Here is an 18,872-nt window from a genome sequence, read left to right as displayed (position 1 = left end):
GAGACCCGCTAGACCCGATGGATTTGGGTCTGATTTTTTTAAATCTGGTGGGTCTGGGTCAGATCTGGGTCTACCTCTAAAATTTCAGGTTTGGCTCAATGGACCCGACCCAGACCCGACCCATTGCCATCCCTACTTGTGGCTCTCTAAACACCAAAAAAAAAAAAAAAATATTCCGAAGTTGAAAGTCTTGAAACTTGACACAGGTATGCAGATGGGCTTACTTCTTTGGTATTTGCGCCTCTAGGTTGGGCCAAAGCCTATAAACACTGGGTAAATATTTTAGCCTTTAGCCTTTGTGTCATATTTTTTTATTAAACCTTATTCGGCCTCCAAAGTCAGTCAACACAAAAATGTATAGCAGAGAAAAAACATACGGAAGAACGTTGGTCTTTGGATCAAGTTTGGCAGAGAATTTCCATGTGTCGACTTTTATGTACCTTCTTGTAACTTGTCATTTGTTTGTGATTTTATTAATCACTTTCAAAATATTCAAATATATTCTTGTAGAGAATGCTGACAAAAAATATACAAGTAGATTTTAAAGTTGCAGGATTTATTCCTTGTTCTAACTCCATCAATCATTCACCCAAATGTATCAAATCTTTTAAAACAATCATATTTTGAAGAAGATTTGCTCGTTTGAATCATTCGAAAAAACGCATAAATGCACAAACTTTAAACATTTGTCTACCTAATAATACGCCAGTATGCCCATATCTTATGGAACTATATTTAGTCTTTACTCTTTATCTAGGTGTTTATGATTATAAATCGATTTCATTTTCAATACTTTTGATAAAAATTGTAAGACTCCCTCAAATGTGGTCGTTTCGTAAAACGTAATAGGATATTGTGGATAAAATAGATAAATCATACATTATCTCAATTTCCTAGGCCTTAATTAATGAATGGTCCTTGGTCTAATTCATTTTGTTAATTTGTTTTCCTTAATATGGTCTTTTTTTTTTAATTAATCCATGTTCAAGGTCTAAATCAATACTACGGAGTACTAGTTTCAAACAAGAAGTTGGAAGGACTTGTCTCTTCCTTTTTTTTCCTATTTTAAAACAATTTTTTTTTAATTAAAAAAACAATCATACATCTCTTCAATCCAAATCCCCTAATTATGCCTATTCATCAAAATAATATTTTCATCAAAAAAAAAAAAAAAAAAACAATAGAAATTCAATCAACCATCTCTTCTAACCCCAATCTCCTAATCATGCCTATTTAAGAAAATAATTTTTTTTCATAAAATAAATAAATAAATAAAATTATTAAAACAGAAATTCAATAAAAACATCTCTTGTTTAGGGTAAAAATACCCCTTACACGTGGTCCAATCCCGTAGTGACACGTGGCCCAATCAAAGGGCGACACATGTCCATATGGGAAGGTGACACGTGTCAAAGCTCAAAAGAGCACCTGAATGAGAGAAAAAGGGTTTTTCTTACATCAAAGCCCAAATTCCGAAATTACTGCAAAAAGCCGCAAAACGACGCCCCATCTGACAAGTGTTGTCACCTGATTGCACAGCCAATCACGACACGGAAATTTAGGGCACAAACCCTAAAGGAGCACAAATTCTCACCCCTATAAATACCCCAATCATTTATGATGGGAGGGGTGGATTGTGACATAACATTAAATAGAGCACTAAACAGCTCCAGCTTCTCTCTACTTTCTCTCTCTAGCTTTTCCGACTTCCGGTTACTAACTTGACCGTTGGAGGCGAATATTCCATCACCGGAATATTCGTGTTTTGCAGGTGTCCGAGTCTTGCTGCCAGCAGTGCGTGACCAGTGTCCCGAGGGATCCCAAAAAACCCCGAAACATCTCTTACATCCAAATTTATTAATTATGTCTTATAAATACATGTGTAGGATTATTATTAGATTGTAATCAATATCAATACTTCAATACTTCATTTTAATAACAAGAACTTTTGCAAACAAATTTGAGTGCTACGTGGCCATATTTACATTCCATTTTTATTTTATTTTTTTCGTTTTTTACCTTTGTTTTTTTTTCAAATTTACCTTTTAAAAAAATAGTTCTCTTTATCATAGTATCATGTTGTTTCAATGAGGGTAGTTTCTCATATTATTTTATTAATGTTTATTTTTTTAAAAAAATAAAAAATTACAATACAATAAACATTCGTGCATCATACGGGTTTAACCCTAGTTAAAATTCATAACTGTAAGCCCATTTTCATAAAATAAAATAAATATATTGGATCTTGCATTAGTCAAAGTAAAAAATAAATTATTATCTCTATTGACAAATGGTAGAAATGAGAATACAAATGAATTTGTATATAATTTTTTTTTTTTATTTTTTTTATTTTTTTGACAACAAAACATAAAAAATGGTGGAATTGAAAATACAGGAAGAATTTTAATTTTTTTCAAAACATGAAAATTAAATTACCAATAACCTTTTATTAATTTAAATTTTACATGTTGTAAGTTCCTTCATAGAAATCAAATTAGATATATAATTTCCATACACGAAGTACAAATTTTTATTACCTTTGTTTCATATTAGTTGCAAATTTGTAATATTTTATATCTCACGTATAATATATTAAAGTTACAACTAATATAAAACGGAAACAGTATAAATTTTAAATTTTTGTGTGAAAAAACCTGCCGACTTGATACTTGGGTCTCTAGCCCTACATTCGTACGAGTATTTTCTAATCACATTCAATATTTTGAACCTAAAAAAAAGAAACTATAATTACAAAATCCACAACAAAAAGGGCCCACAAAGATCCCTTGCAACCAAATAGTAGCTCGAGCTTGTTGAAAGACACACGTAGAAAACACTTTACATGGTGGTCGTCTAATTAAGGGTAGGAAAATTAAGCCTAAAAAAGCAAACTAATTAGGAAAATTAATCAGCAAATGAAAACTTAAAGTTAAAAAAAAAAGGGGGGGGGGGTTAAGAAGAGACAAAGTTGATTAAATGTGTCACCTCAAAAGGCAACAAATTCCCACTAAAAAAGGGCGTAACAAAGAGTGTGGATGGAAAACAAGCAGCCGCCCCACACTCTTTTTCAATTTTTATTTTTTTAATTTTGTTGGCGGTTGTTTTTATTTTCTCTCTCCTAAAATAATGAAAAATGAAAATAGTCCTATCTCTTTCTTTTCTCACACCAAACGTACGTGGCGAATCACGAGAGCGTGGGGCCCACTTCTCCACCCTCTATTTTGGTTGGGGCCCACAGTGTAAGAAATTGAGTAAAAATACAGCCCACGCAACGCAGTGACGCCGACTAGCCGGCGTAACTGTCTGTCTTTTTCTATAATCACACGTCACCTTCCTTTGCGCCGTACACTCCTATTCTTCTTCATCAAATATTTTATACGCGTCCGAGTGTACCGTGTCTCAATAGTTTTTTAATTTTCATTTGGTGATTAAATAAATCAATTATTATATAAGAGTATGTTCAACCCAGCTTAATTTCAGTTTAGTTTTGTTTAGTTCAGTTCATTTTACTTTAACTTTTTATTTCCTTCTCTCATAAAATATTCATTTCATCTCTATTCAGACCAGTTCAGTTCACTTCAATTCAACTCCTATTAGTTCAGTTCAATAAATGTGAACATGTCCTAGGAACAAAATACTGATAGGTAACCGTATATCTGGGTATATATAACAATATCTTTAACTATTTCCTCGTTTAACTACTTCTAATTTACTTTTGTACTATTCGCATACACTATATGTACATGTTAAATGATACTCCTCCCGTTTTTAAATATGTACTCTATTTTTATTTTTTACACTATTCAATTATTATACTTTAACTTATGTTTGTGATTTATACATACGAAAAATATAATCTTGTGGGTACTTGTCAAAATCGTCACAATGAATATATTATTAATTTTCAATTATTAGAATTTATAGTTAAAGATATTATTGATCAAAGATTAACATCAATACATGCATCCAAGAAAAATGGAATAAGTATTTACAAACGGAAAAAATACATTTAATTCAAAGAATTTTTATTTTTCTGTAACACCGCCTTTGGGCTAGATTGACTTTAACAAAGTTTCGATCTGATTGACTAATAGAGTGTCTTTTACTTACATCATCTTGAAAAATAGAGTTCAAAGAGATAAGATGAAAAATAAAGCCTGGCCTATTTTGTGTACAAGGAAGTAAAAGTGAAATTAATTGAACTACAATTATAATTTATCAAGTTATACATAGTTGGATGAATTGGATGATCATTTTAAAAATTAGTGTATGTAAGAGTAAAATAATGGTCTTCAAAGATTATTTGTGGTGTACGACGAATTAAATGAACAAAGTAATTAAAATGGAGAGGGTGATATATAGACGAATGAAATGGTCCAAGTGAGGGAATGATGCAAATACGTTGAATATTTTGTAGATGATGAAATGACTGAATATTTATCATGAGAATGTTATCATGTGTATGCTATCATACATAAAGGTCATGATAATATGACATGCATGCATGCATAAATAAATAAATAATTGATGTACAGTAGATAGAAATAGGAAATAGGTGTATTCAAAGAATTAATTACGTGTGCAAATATGCACGGTTTGTTTTGTATGATGATGGAGATGAAGAAAAAGATATGCATGGGTCTACAATCATAAAAGTCGCCTAAATTTGGTCAATTTTTAGTATTTATATTCGCCCTAAGTACAACACCAACTATGTATGTATGGTAGGGTTGTACACGGTTTGGTATGAACCAAAATCAAATCGGACCAAATCGTATTTTAGCGGTTTGATTTGGTTTACGGTTTATAAAAATATTGTTTGGTTTCGAATTTTTTGTAAATATGGTTTACGGTTTGGTTTGGTTTGATTTGTCAAAAATTATAAACCAAACCATAAACCAATAAACCGTATTTTAATTTTTATATAATTTTTAAATAAATTAAAATAATTACTATATATTAAAATATAAACAATAACAATAATAAAAACATGTAAAATCAAAATACAACAGGGTATACGAGTAAAATCCTAGACTCCTTGGCACTCCCATAGTCCCATACTTCCTCTACTCTGCTTGTGCTCACGATTTCAGATTTTCAGGTTTGGTTTCGTTTTTTTTTTTTTTTTTTTTTTTTTTTTTTTTTTTTTTTTGGTTTAATTGTTTACATTTTCATGAATTGCTCAATAATAACATTACTAATGAATTGTTCAATAATTAACATTACTCTGAATTAATCTATATTGTTCTACTACTTCTCATTATATTAGCATAACCATGATTATTTGAATTGTTCTGTAATTAACATTAGTAATGAATTGTTCTATATATGTTTTAATTGATTCAATATGTTTATTAATTTTTTTAAAAAAATTTAGAATCACTACAACAACGTTGAGTTTGAGAAAAATGGCGTCTCATCATAAACCGCATTATTACGATTTGATTTGGTCCAGTTTCAATACTAATAGGTTTGGTTTGGTTTGAAAAATTGATCAAACCGCATTTTGCGATTTGATTTGGTTTGGACTCAAACCGCACTAAACCAAACCGTGTTCACCCCTAATGTATGGCGTAATTACTTGACAATGCAAGGGTAAAAATTTTAAATGAACTCTTTGAATTTTTATTTCCTAGCATATTTTACTTTTTTGAAATATATTTTACTTTATTTGAAATCAAATACTTGTATAAAAACAAACATCTATACTAATATTTAAATGAACTTGTATGATATTTTCTCTAAATCTGTGATTTACAGATCTTTATTATTGTAGATGTCGTATGGCTATTATTTAATGATATTATTACTTCCCGTTCAAAAAAAAAAAATAATAGGAACTTTTGTAAACAATATAGGCTGCCACGTATTCCATTCTTACTGGTACACTTTTATTTTTATTTTTATTTTTTTCTTTTAAATTTTTATTCTTACATTTATTATATGTCATTTCACTAAAGAGTCACTTTTATTTTGTAATTATCTTCTTCAACTAATAAAGTTAGTTTCTTTTAAAAATAATCGTTCACTCGCATCTCTTGGTTGGTTCCATCAACTTCTTATATGGAGTAGGAGATAGTTAATTCTTATTCTGTATCTCTTCATGTATCTTTTTTACGTGAAAAAAGTAAAATTGAAAATATGAAACAACATCATTATTTTTACTACTATATACCACTTTTGTATTCATAAACATTCTAATTTAATTCCAACTGAAGAGCATTCTCAATGTACAATTGAATCCATACTAATAAACATTTTAGCAAAAAATTTAACCTGTGCATATCACGGGCTAAATACTAGTTATGTTTAAGTATGGTAAATATAATTTTGATAAATGAAGGTTGAGAAGTTTGAGTACGTTGGAAATTTTAGTAAAAGCAAATGCGTTTGGAGCTAAATCTTACAGTATTTTTTTATCCCTTTATATGTGTCAAATTAAATGTCTTTAAGAAAAAATAAATTGAACTTATATTTTACTACACTATGGCCTTGTTTACTTCACCTTAAAAAAATAATATTAATTAAAAATAATTTTATTTTAGTAAAAATAAGTTAAGTTCAGTAAAATTAATTTCAGTTTAGTAAAAATAATTTTAGTTTAGTAAAAATAAGTTCAGTTCAGTAAAAAATCTAAAAATAATTTCAGTTCAGCAAAAATAATTTTAGTTTATTAAAATTAATTTAAGTTCAGTAAAAATAATTTAAGTTCAGCAAATATAATTTTGTTTCAGTAAAAGTAATTTCAGTTCAGTAAAAATAAGGTAAAGTGAACGGAGCCTATGTAGGTCAAACTTTGTAATTAGTAACCTATTTTATTATCAAAATTGATCAAGTCAAGCCCTCTAATAGTCTAATTAGGACGTGGATTAACGGTGGAAAGCATGACTTGATAGTCCAAGTCTCCAAGAGTATGTTATCTTTGGTTTATTAGAGTAACTTTTTAGCAAAAATGAGTTATGATAAAGAAAATTAAATTTAGTTTAATAGAAAAATGTAAGTAAATTCAGCAAAAAGAGTTAAGCTCGACACATAAAAATATATCAGTAAGAATTAAGCAAAATTAGTTAGATTTAACGCCCCCCCCCCCCCCCCCCCCCCCAAAAAAAAAAAAAAAAAAAAAAAAAAAAAAAAAATTGGTAGTCAAAATATACTATATACTCTAAGGAAGGTAAGTTAAAGAGAACAAAGTCTATTCTCTCTTTCATTTCAAAGTTGTCGTCTTTATCGTTAAAATACCTATATAATTAAACTTATTTAACTTGTAATCATGAATTAAAGTTTATGTTGACCCTAAACTTAATGCTAATTTGAAAAACTATACATCAATAAGGGTATGTTCTGATTTATTGATCAAACTGAACTGATTAGGACTGGAGTGAATTGAACTGAAATATTTTACTATGGATTAATGATATTTTAATTACTTATCGTGTTTAAATAATGGAATTGATTTTAAAAGGTTTGTTGAATTTAATAAAAGGTTTTTCAAGGAAAAGTTATTGATTTTGAAAAATTATTAATATGAGATTTTTTTCTCAAGTATCTATTTAAAAGGTTTTGATTTTCAAAGTATGTGGAATTATTAAAAAGGAGTTTGAATTATATTGGAATTTACTAGATATGAAAAGGATTTATTGAACCATTGAATTATTATTATTAATGCTTTATAAGCATGTAGGTAATCCCACTATGCGGATTTGGTTTATTGATAAGGCCTTGGACTTTGTATGACCGGATCTTTCCTCAAAAATAGCCCTATAATATAAGGAGACTAGCTTGGGGGGTGTGCACACTTGGGTGAGGAATTGGATTAAAAGAAATTGGTTCTTAATAAAGGAATTGGTTTTATTAACCACTATTTTGAATATTGAATCATTGGAATCGGTTTTGGAATAATGAGTTTGGAATTTATTGGATTAATTATTGAATTTAAAACATGTTTGTAAATAAATTGAGTTTACATTATCTTGCACTTATCGTACTTAGCATAATTTGCTAATCCGTATTTCTTATTTGTTTTGGTTCGCCCTGTTTACCGTAATAGTAAGCAGCGTTGACTAATTTCAGGTGGAGTCAATAATTGAACATATGGAGTTCCGGTAATGGTTTCACCTAGTTTAGGAATGTTGGTCTCATCTTTATTTTGAGTACTCATAACAATGTTACCATTTTTATAAGTATTAATAAAAGAAAGTTGAGTTTCCACTGCAAGTTTTGTTATTGAGTTAAGTACTTTGAATAGCCTTGCGTAATCACGCCGCGGTAATACGCCCAAGTCTATCTCTACGGTATAATTATACGTATTATACTGGTATTTTCGTAGAGGGAGATTTTGGGGTGTTACACAGAGGTAATGGAGCAGCTCGATGGACAAGAAGAAGACGAAGAACTAATCGATTATGAAAACTAATAACTATTCAGTAGTACTCTCATTTTGTTAATGTGTATCAAAAAATATAACTATTTGAACAATTATTATTATTATTATTATTATTATTATTATTATTATTATTATTATTATTATCGTTGTTGTTGTAATATATGCTAAAAAGTATGAAATTTGACTTTAATTATCATTAGCAATATCATTAGACATAAAGATGATCTTAAATAGATCGGCATACCTAAACTAAATTGTCATTAATAATATCATTAGCTAAATCATATAAAACAAAAAATTAGCAAAAGAAAAAACTAAACTGAACTGATTAGAGCTGAATTGAACTGAAATTAAGCTAAAGAGAATAGGTCCTAAGTGTGATAATCTGTTGAACATTATGAATTTTTTTTAATAATTTGATGAATCTCCCTAAAAAATTGAAAAGTGTATAATTACTCACAACCCACAAATGTAAGAACAAAGTGGAGTTGATAATTGCTAGATTAATCACAAATGAAAATGTATAGAGAGGTCCCAACGAACAATAATTGAAGAGAAAGTGTATATAATTTAAAAAATAAGTTGGAGGGATTTTGGTGAGTTCCTACATATAAATATATAATAACCAATATAATTATCCCATTACTTATTTGTCGTTTTGTACGTTGCCGGACAGATGGAGCACACAACAAGCACAACCATTCTTTGTTACTCTTCAATTCCCACCTAGCTTCTTCATGCGTTTAACTAAGCCAACCAAACATTTCATTAAAACTTTATTATTTAATACTAGTATAATATAATGCATATCATTCTAAACAAATAATGCCACTTCTAATTTCCATATTAAAAAAGTATAATTATTTTGATTTGTGTACTTGATCTCTTCATCTAGAACAAATCATATGAGTGTGTGCACCAATATGGGTTGTTTGGCAATCGGCGCTTGGCTGTTGGTTTGTTTGCTTGGCTTGTTTGACTAGCTGGAAGTATTAGCTGTATGGGTTGGCTTTTTAATTTATTGTTTAAGCTGTCTGTTTGGTAAAATTATTAATGATTGTTAGCTGTTTATAAGTGATAAAGTGGGCCAACAAGCCAAAAGCTAATAGAAAAAGCTACTCTTATTAGCTTTTGGCGGAAAAGCTAGCTTAAAAGCCAACAAAAAAGCCAATTACCAAATATATTTTTTGGCTGTTTGACCAAACTAAAAAGCCAAAAGTTAGACAAAAAGCCAATTGCCAAACGCCCCCTATATAATTGTAGGTAAAATGTATGCTACGTATGAAGGGATAAAAAAAATTAAAATTTAGAGTGCAACAAAGGAATGTTTTATATTTCACAAATAATACCTCTTTGTTGCACATAATATTTAACGGAGGTAGTACATGAAATTTAGAGAAGAGATGACAAGTCACCTTATTTTTGCTTATCTAATCTGATTGTCAGATTTGATAAAACTTTAACCTAATGTGTACGATAATCTATAAAGAAGAGATATATAAAGTGAAATCTTGTTAGATTCGTATTAATGTATATTTTATTAAGTGGGATCTTGTTACGATGTATGTAATTTTTTATAATTTTTTTCATTATGTAATTAAAGATATTTAGCAATAAAAATTTGCACATAAAATGATGATTGAAATTTCATATACTAATGGCCTAATCTCTTCAGATTATTTTCAGTTCAGTTCAACTCTAATAAGTTCAATTCAATTCTTAGTTTCCTTCTCTCACAAAATATTCGGTTCACTTCAGTTCAACTCATTCAGTCAATCAGAACAAGCCCTAAGAGTTAACAAACTACAGTATTTATCAAATACCGTTATACAACCAGCTAGTCAAATCAGTTAATATAACCAGCTAATACAATAGTTATTAACTAAGGGTCTGTTCTCTTCAGCTTATGTTCAGTTCAGTTTAGTTCCTAATTTACTTCTCTCATAAAATATTTAGTTTAATTCAGCTCCAATCACTTCAGTTCAGTAAATCAAGAATAGGCCCTAATTATAATATAGAACCATAATCTTTATCATTAGATCAAGTTTTACTAATCAAACGTTATTCAAAAACCATGTATACTATACCTACTTTGCATCCAATCATCAGATATAAAATCTAGTACGGAGTAATATTGATTTACCGCTCTAACTTCTTCAGTAAATACTCTCTCCGTCCTACACTATAATTCCTACTATTTTTTTAAATTTTTTATTTTGGAGTATCAAAATGTTATTCATGTTTCTATTTTCAGATAGTATGTAAAAACAATTATATCCTCATTTTTTTTGGCTTTATTCATTGAACTTCCTAAATTGCGTATAAATTATCCACGTACCTCTTACTTTTTCCACTTTTTCTCTCTAACTATTGTCAATAATTGTATTGTTTTTATGTTTTTTTTTTAAAAAATATTTCATACATTTTCTCTTCTCATTTTTTAAATACCGTAAAAAAAAAAATACAAATACGAATTATAAATTGAGACAAAGGGCCCATTCTCTTCAATTTAATTTCAGCTCCAATCAGTTTAGTTCGGTTCCTAATTTCCTTTTATCATAAAATATTTATTTCAACTCTATTTAATTCAGCTCTGATTATTTCAGCTCAGTTTAATAAATCAGAATAGGTCCCATATGATAAGTTTGTATTTATAAAGTTATCAATTCGTTGTACTCGTAGATTGATTTTATTACAAGGGGTGTATTAAAATATGATGCCAATATGGAAAAAAAAAAAAAAAAAAAAAAAAAGGAGGCAGCAAATCTTTGGCAATAGATATCGACGACCAAAGTTAGAGGACCTACACGAAAAGTGGGCAGCCGCGCTTTCTCTCTCCTCAAAAAACAAGGTCCGCGTTAGAAATGGGTCCCGCTATTTTTTGTCCGTCAACGTCATCCTTCTTTTTCGGCCACCATTCATTATTATTTACTCCGTATGTTTTTATTTTTTAGTTTTCTTTTTAGGGTCAAGCCCTTACTTTGAATAATAATTATTAAGGGTAGTTAGAGGTATATATAAGCATTAAATATATTCATAAAATTTATATAAAATTATAAATTTATGACAAAAAACATGTGTAAATCAGTGTAATTAATGTTTATATTGTTTATGATTTTCTAAGTTTACACAATTTTTAATGTGTATTTAATGTAATTTGTTATGTACATCCGGGTGTATCATATATCAGGATCACTTACTCATTTAATCAACAAATGAGCAAATAATTATTTGTTCATTTAATGAGTTAAATGATCGAGGGTGTGCGGTACATCCAGGTATACATAACAGGCTCTCTTTATATATAACCCTAAGGGATAGGTACTGTATAACATTTTCCTATTATTAAGAAATACGATTACATTATTTATTTGGTCAAGTGATAAAGTTTGTATTTTATAGCTAAGAGATTATTGAATTAAACCTTATTCCATCAAAAAAAAATAAAAAATAAAAAAATAATTCGGACAAAATTGACCTGATTAAATAATTATTAATTCGGACAAAAAATAATTATTGAAATTTCCTTAATTTTTTACCTACTTTTAAATTGTCTAGCCTATTAATTCGGACAAAATTGACCTGATTAAATAATGTTACTCCATAATACATATGAGTAATAATTAAATAATGTTATAAATGTGCGTATATCCTTTTAAGGTAGTCACGCCACCTCTCTGTGTTCTGGCAGCAGCCCTATGTTTTTAGCTTATGTAATTCAATCGCTTTCGTATTTGATTATCCTCAAGATTTGTTGTTGATGCACGAGCTACTTGGATTCTTTTTTTTGTTCTTCTTTAATATTAATGCATTGTATTTACCTAATCCATGTATGTATATTTTTTAAAAGGATAATTGAATTCTCCATTTTATACTTTGGATTTGTGTAAATTCATTTTTAGAATATTATTTGACGTTTAGTTACATGAAGTAGCAATTACCATTACAGAATTGGATACTGGTATATGCTTTACTTTACTACTTGTATTTTGAAGGCATATCAAATCATAGTAATTATAGAACATTCGTTTGAGGTAAAATACGGTTAGTTGGATTGAGGAACGTGTTTCACGTACAGAGTATACACTAAATAGTAAGGAAAATTTGTCAGAAACAACCTTTTAAAGTATCCACTTTATTTAAAACAACCTTTTAAATTTTTTTTTGCAACTTCAGACCACATTATAAAATTTTTTTATCAAAGACAACCAAATGCTACTTTCTGGCGTTGATTCTATTTTTCCCGATGTTGACCACTAGTGTGCAACGCACATGACCTCGTATATTGCTTAATACACTAATTTTCCCTCCAATTTACTCGTACTAAAATAGGGATGAAAGAGAAGCAGGGGTTTTAATAAGAGTTAATTGGAGGGAAAAGAGGGTGTATTAAGCAAAATAGGAGGTCACGTGACTCGCACCCTCGTGGTCAACATCGGGAAAATAGAGTTAACGCCGAAAAGTAACATTTGGTTGTCTTTGATAAAAAAAATTTATAATGTGGTTTGAAATTGCAAAAAAAAATTTAAAAGGTTGTTTTAAATAAAGTGGACACTTTAAAAGATTGTTTTTGACAAATTTTCCAAATAGTAAATATGCTTTTTTTTTTTTTTTTTTTCTTTCTTTCTTTTATATATATATATATATATATATATATATATATATTTAAGGCATCCGGACAATGGATTTACAATAATGCAGAAACATAAAAAAAAAAAAAAAAAAAAAAAGAGCAATATATTGAAAATTAATACGAGTATGAGTATTAAAAGTCAAGGCTTTTACAATGTATAATTTTATTAACAACAATACAGAGTATGTTTAAATAAAACCTTAAGTTAAAGGATTAAATCCGTATTAAAAAAAAAAAAAATAGAAAAGTCACATTTGTGCCAAATCAGTAAATTATATTTAGACTCATTAAAAAAAAAAAAAAAGAGTACAGTAGGTTGTGAATTGTGAAGATGGCGTAAGGTAGAAGAAAGTAAAGTCACATCCGTGTGTAAGCAAAAACTCCGTAAAAGAAAATGAAAGGACAAGAACGTATTAACAGAAATGTCTAAAATGCATTCCCACTAATAAATAAATCCAATAATTAATTAACACTAATGCGTTTCCACTAGTACCTCGCTCAGTCCTCACCTGAACAAGTCATTGGTCTATTTTTTCTACCTCTGATTACTACATTTGTCTTCTTCACATGATACATTATATCATTTTTCATTCATTTGCTTTTTTTTTTTTAAAAAAATATATCGTCCTTCTCTGTAGCCTAATTTTTAGATACTTATTAGCAGCTTCGAGGGTGCTTCTCCTGATGTTAATTTTTACTCCCTCCGTCCCCAAATGATAGTTGTTTATGGGCAAATTTTAGTTCCAAAATGTTCACTCCATTTGCTTTTTCCAACAACAATTTTTTACCAAAATTCCCTCTAATTTACAACAATATTTGTGCAAATTTAACTTTTCCATGTAAATTTTGTTTTCCCACGTACTTTTATTACTTTCTCTCTCTACTTTTTTACATACCAATGTTAATTTACTTTTTCAATGTACTTTTACTATTTTTATTTGTATTTATTAATTTCCGTGAAAAATGCCCATAAGAAGTGACTATCAAAAAGGGACGGAGGAAGTAATTAATTTGTATTATTATAAAAAAAAAAAAAATTAAAATTATTTACATATACTAGACAAGATACAATGAATTTAAAATCAAGATACTCCGTAATCTTGTGCGAATTGGTCAATTCTATAGTGATTGGTGTGCTTAATCCAAATACATAATCAGCTAACTTTCGGTCTTCGGGTGGAAAAGGTTTAAAAATTAAGGAGTAAAGTCGTTCAAAAGATAATTCGGGGTGTTTTGTGTGCGGTTGGTCAGGTTAGATCATGTGGTCCTTTATAAAAGAATAAAATAATTTCTCCAATTAAAATTAATTGAGTAACCTCTATGATACTGATGTCTGATAGAGTTTCTTATATAACATAGATTTACTATGATCAATCACAAATAAAAGTTGGTGAATTTTTTATTATTTTATTTTTTTTATATCAAGTAGTTAATTGATTTGTGATATAAAAAAAAAAGTAGTTAATTAATTTGTTATGTAATGATTGGTAGAAACTAGTATATGCATTGACAAATGTCATCACACAAACGCAGAAAACAAGTCTTGTTAATAACCGGAGGATTGACGTATGATTTGAAAACCGTTTATAAAAATACTTGTATACTCCATATCATTACTCCGTACTTTTTATGCGTTTCTATTTGACAGTTTTGCAATCACACCTCGAAAGGGTTAAGATTTATTCATATAATATAAGAATGATCAAAATCTATACATTTGAACAATTTACCAAAAAATGGTAAACAAAATACAAATCAGAAAATAATTATCTAATTATTTGTAAATAATTTATTCAAAAAAGACTTTGTAGGAAAGTCACAAGAAGAGCACTACTTAAAATGAGAAGTATAGGACGTTCTATGTACTGAATTGACCAACACTTCTTTGTCGCTACTTAATTTCATTTTTTTTCTTTGTTCTTAGAAGTTTTCAAGCCTACTCAAACATATCCATATATTATTCCTAGTAGTCTCACTTTTTGACTTCTTAGCTTTCACAATACATCTTGTTACCGTCGGTTGATTTAGGCGCAATGGTCTAAGACACTCCATTTTATACTTTTAGACGGCAAACCCAATCATCTCATAACAGGAATTCTTTAAACTTTAATTTGAACTTTTTACCTCTTATAAAAATTAAAAATAAGATCCAAAATTATCAAAGTAATTAATACAATTAATAAATTTGACATTTAATTTAGTGTACAAATAACAGGTATCATAAACTTATATATCGTAACAAGTAAAATTTGTCCGATAATCAAAGTTTGAACAAAGAAAGTAAAAGCTCGACTCTTGTTTAGAGTTTATGATTAGAGTTCACAGACAACCACAGAGCCACAAGATTGGATGATGAAAATCAATCCAGTATCACTAGCAATCGAGAACGAAACCCTAACCCCTTGAATTATCCCTCATTCTCATAAAATAAAAAAATAAAAAAAATGCAACTTCTAAAACTTAGATTAGACCACAATTAAAAATTACTCAAAGAATAGTACAAGTAGAAATAATTCAATGTTCGTACTAGTACTACTAATCAAAAATGAATCCAGAGCATGCAGACAAATAGTTCCAAATATAAGTATGTATGGACGCCAGATGTCAGCCAGTCTACTACATTGAACTCACCTATTCAGTCCTCTCACATTACTCAATTATTATTTTATTTTCTAATTTTTTTACCAATTAATAGCAACAAAAAGATCCAAAACTCATGCATCAATCTTATCCGTTTGCATTCCACTATAATTAATTTTAAAACCTAAAAGAACTAATCAAAAATATGCAGAGCACAATTAATATCGAATATTAAAATATTATATATGGGTAATCAATTATATCTGATCCAAATAGTACGAAAATTACACTGTATTTTTCATGAAACAACAGAGAATTCGAAATCCAAAGATTACATCACGTTCTTCTCTATTCTCTGCCGCAAAAATGGATCTTTTAACTTAAGTAATATACTTAATTAAGCTAAATCTAATTAAATCGATAATAAAAAAAACTATACAAAAAAAAAAAAAAAAACCCAGAAAATTCGGTGATCCAAATCCAAATCGGAGCTCCATGGATCCACCCTCATTTTTTCTTTTTTTCCTAAAAATAATACCGAGGAAATTCAAAAAAACAAAAACTTCCCATTTTTTTTCAACTTTAAATTTTTTTTTCTTCCTCTCATCCCATCGTAATTATAGCTAAGATCCTGAAAAACACCACTAATTAAAGCGGCGCAAAAAAATAATTAAAAGGATCAAGCCAAATCGGACGGTGGAGGTTGGTTAAGATCGATCTCGAGACCTCTGGGAGTTCCACTGTTAAGATCGTGGTTCAAATCAACGACAGAAGACGAGTCGGAATCGCTCTGAACACCGCACGCCGGCGGCGCGTGTTGTTCACTTGCCGGCACGTGATGGAACATGAACTGTTGTTGTTGGTTATTGTTGTTGTATTGCTGAAGAAAGTGGTGTTGAGGTTGATTTTGCCTTGCAATGGCGTCGAAATAGAAAAACTGATTCATATTCGCCGGAAAGCCAACCGCCGGCGCCGGAGCAACCCTAACTTGTTGAAAGGGAAATCTGACTCCAACCGCCGTAGCTCCGGCGAAGTTTCCGGCGAGGTTAAGATCCAACGGTAGAGATTCAACCATCATCGCCGCCGATGCCGCCGTTGGTAGCGGCTTTTCATGGCTAGAGGACTCAACAGTACTACTCTGACTCGGACTTCGGTTGTTGTTATTATTATTACTACTCAAATTGTTGTTGTTGTTGTTGTTGTTGTTGTTGTTGTGTTGGAGGTGGTGGTTAAGGTTATTCAAAGGTGTATTGTTGTTGTGTATTTCAGAAGGAAGTGGGAAATTGGTTTTAGCCTTAGCACCGCGAAAAGCGCGTGCAGCATCATCATAAGCACGCGCGGCCTCCTCAGCAGTATCAAACGTTCCGAGCCAGACACGGCTCTTTTTCGTCGGGTCACGAATCTCGGCGGCGTATCTCCCCCAAGGCCGCTTTCGAACACCTCTAAAATGGGTCTCCTTTGCATTAATACCGCCACCGTTAACTGAATTAACCTTGACACCAATACCACCCGCAGCACCGCCGATAATCTTCGGGGCCATGTGGGATTGTAGTGATTTTGTTTTGTTTATTTAGGAGAAAGAAGGGAGGAAAATACAAGGTAAAAAGTAGGAAGGAAAGATGAGAAATGGGCAAGGGAGGAAGGGGTAGTTATATAGGAGGAGAGAGTGCGGCACAGTCAGCAAGGGATTTGACTGATCTTTGGTTAGCCGCCCACGTAGGAAGGGAAAAGACGGAAATAGGCTTCAATATGTTACGTGGCATTGGAGGCTGTTTCTTAAAACCCGTCAATCGCCTGTAACTCCGCTTTATTTAATTTAATTTAATTTAATTAATTTAATTGATTAAGATTGAAAGTAAGGGAAATAAAATCACAGCCGTTGGGAGATTCTTTTGGTCTGGTAGTGTTGTGAGGTGGTCTGCTCAATTTGTGCATCATTTTGCCCAACTATGTTGCGTGCTCTACGATTTTTCTTTTTCTTATTTATTTATTTAATGCTAAAGTCACGGTCTTTTTTATTATTTACCGTGTGTTTTACTGTTGCCCCGAAATTTTTACTGTTTTGTACGCATGCGCCGCTACGAATTTGCTGCCTTTATTTTCTTTCTTTCTCTGTCTTTACATTTTAATTTGGGAAATTTGGTGTGTTTAATCCCATGTTTTTGGCATAACTTATGGAGAATTAACAGAAATGTAACTGCGTCTATAATTAGCCTATCCGTGTAACAATTTAACACATTTGATTTGGTTTGAAGAAATTTGTCAATGATGAATTATTAATTGGTCAATATTTGGATTTACTCTATTTGGAATTTATTTAATGTTTAAATCATAACAGCCATATTAATCTATTTTCCCCACAAAATTAAAAGTTAATCAATTTTTTTAAATATGAAACAAATAAGTTAAAATTAGGATTATTTTTTTAGTCTACCAATTGCGCTAATCCGGATTTGAGAATCAATTCTGGGTAGTTACCCATCACACACACAGTCCTCTTTACCTAGTATAGTCCTAATCACAACTGCACCAACAATCATTTGGTAAATTACAAATATTATAGTGAAGGATAAATTTAAGGCCATGTATAGTTCATCTTGCTCCATATGTGAATAAATTTGATCTGCTCCATATGTGAACAAATTTGATCAAAAAAACACTACGTGAATTAAAATCATACTTTATTGTTTTACAGGCAGATTTTGTTTAATGAAACTTTATATATTTAATTTCGATAATGAAAAATATACATTATTATTAATACAAATTTAATAACTAAAACCCTACCTGATTTATTCTTTCCTTATAAATAAATGTCAATCAAAATTTAGTCAAATCAGATAAATGGATCAAATAAGATCATAATAAATAAAGCTCAAGTCAGTTTATTGCACATATATATATATATATATATATATATATTATTTTTTATCATTAGTACCATTATGTCATAATAAAAAATTGTAAAGGTTATATATTTGAAAATTATACAGTACATTAATAAAATTCTAATAAGACTCCATTTTATGATTTTTTCCCTTATACATTAGCGTGTATTAACAGTTAAAGTTTAGTCAAATTACACAATCAGATCGGATTAAATTAAAAATAAAAAATAAGTTCACATTTAAAAAAAAAATCATATTATATCAGATAAGCAAAAGTAAGTGAACTAAACATATTTTAACATTACAATTATTTAATATTTAGTCGTTTATGATTAATTATCTGGTTAGTTAAATCAATATGTAAATACAATTATTGAATATGTAGTCC

The 18,872-nt window shown here is 29.8% G+C and overlaps 1 protein-coding gene across 1 annotated transcript; it reads right to left on the bottom strand.

Moving 5' to 3' along the window:
• Positions 1 to 15,871: 15,871 nt before the first annotated feature.
• LOC145577384 (uncharacterized) lies at positions 15,872 to 17,216 on the bottom strand. Its single transcript, XM_081634796.1, has one exon. It carries the CDS (start codon positions 17,134 to 17,136, stop codon positions 16,276 to 16,278), a length of 861 nt encoding a protein of 286 aa, XP_081490922.1. The 5' UTR covers positions 17,137 to 17,216; the 3' UTR covers positions 15,872 to 16,275.
• Positions 17,217 to 18,872: the final 1,656 nt, after the last annotated feature.

Source organism: Chenopodium album, chromosome 14, assembly GCF_948465745.1.
Source record: "Chenopodium album chromosome 14, dcCheAlbu1.1, whole genome shotgun sequence".
NCBI lineage: Eukaryota > Viridiplantae > Streptophyta > Magnoliopsida > Caryophyllales > Amaranthaceae > Chenopodium > Chenopodium album.
The sequence above is the reverse complement of the archived record's forward strand: the minus strand, read 5'-3'. Positions and strand labels throughout refer to the sequence as shown.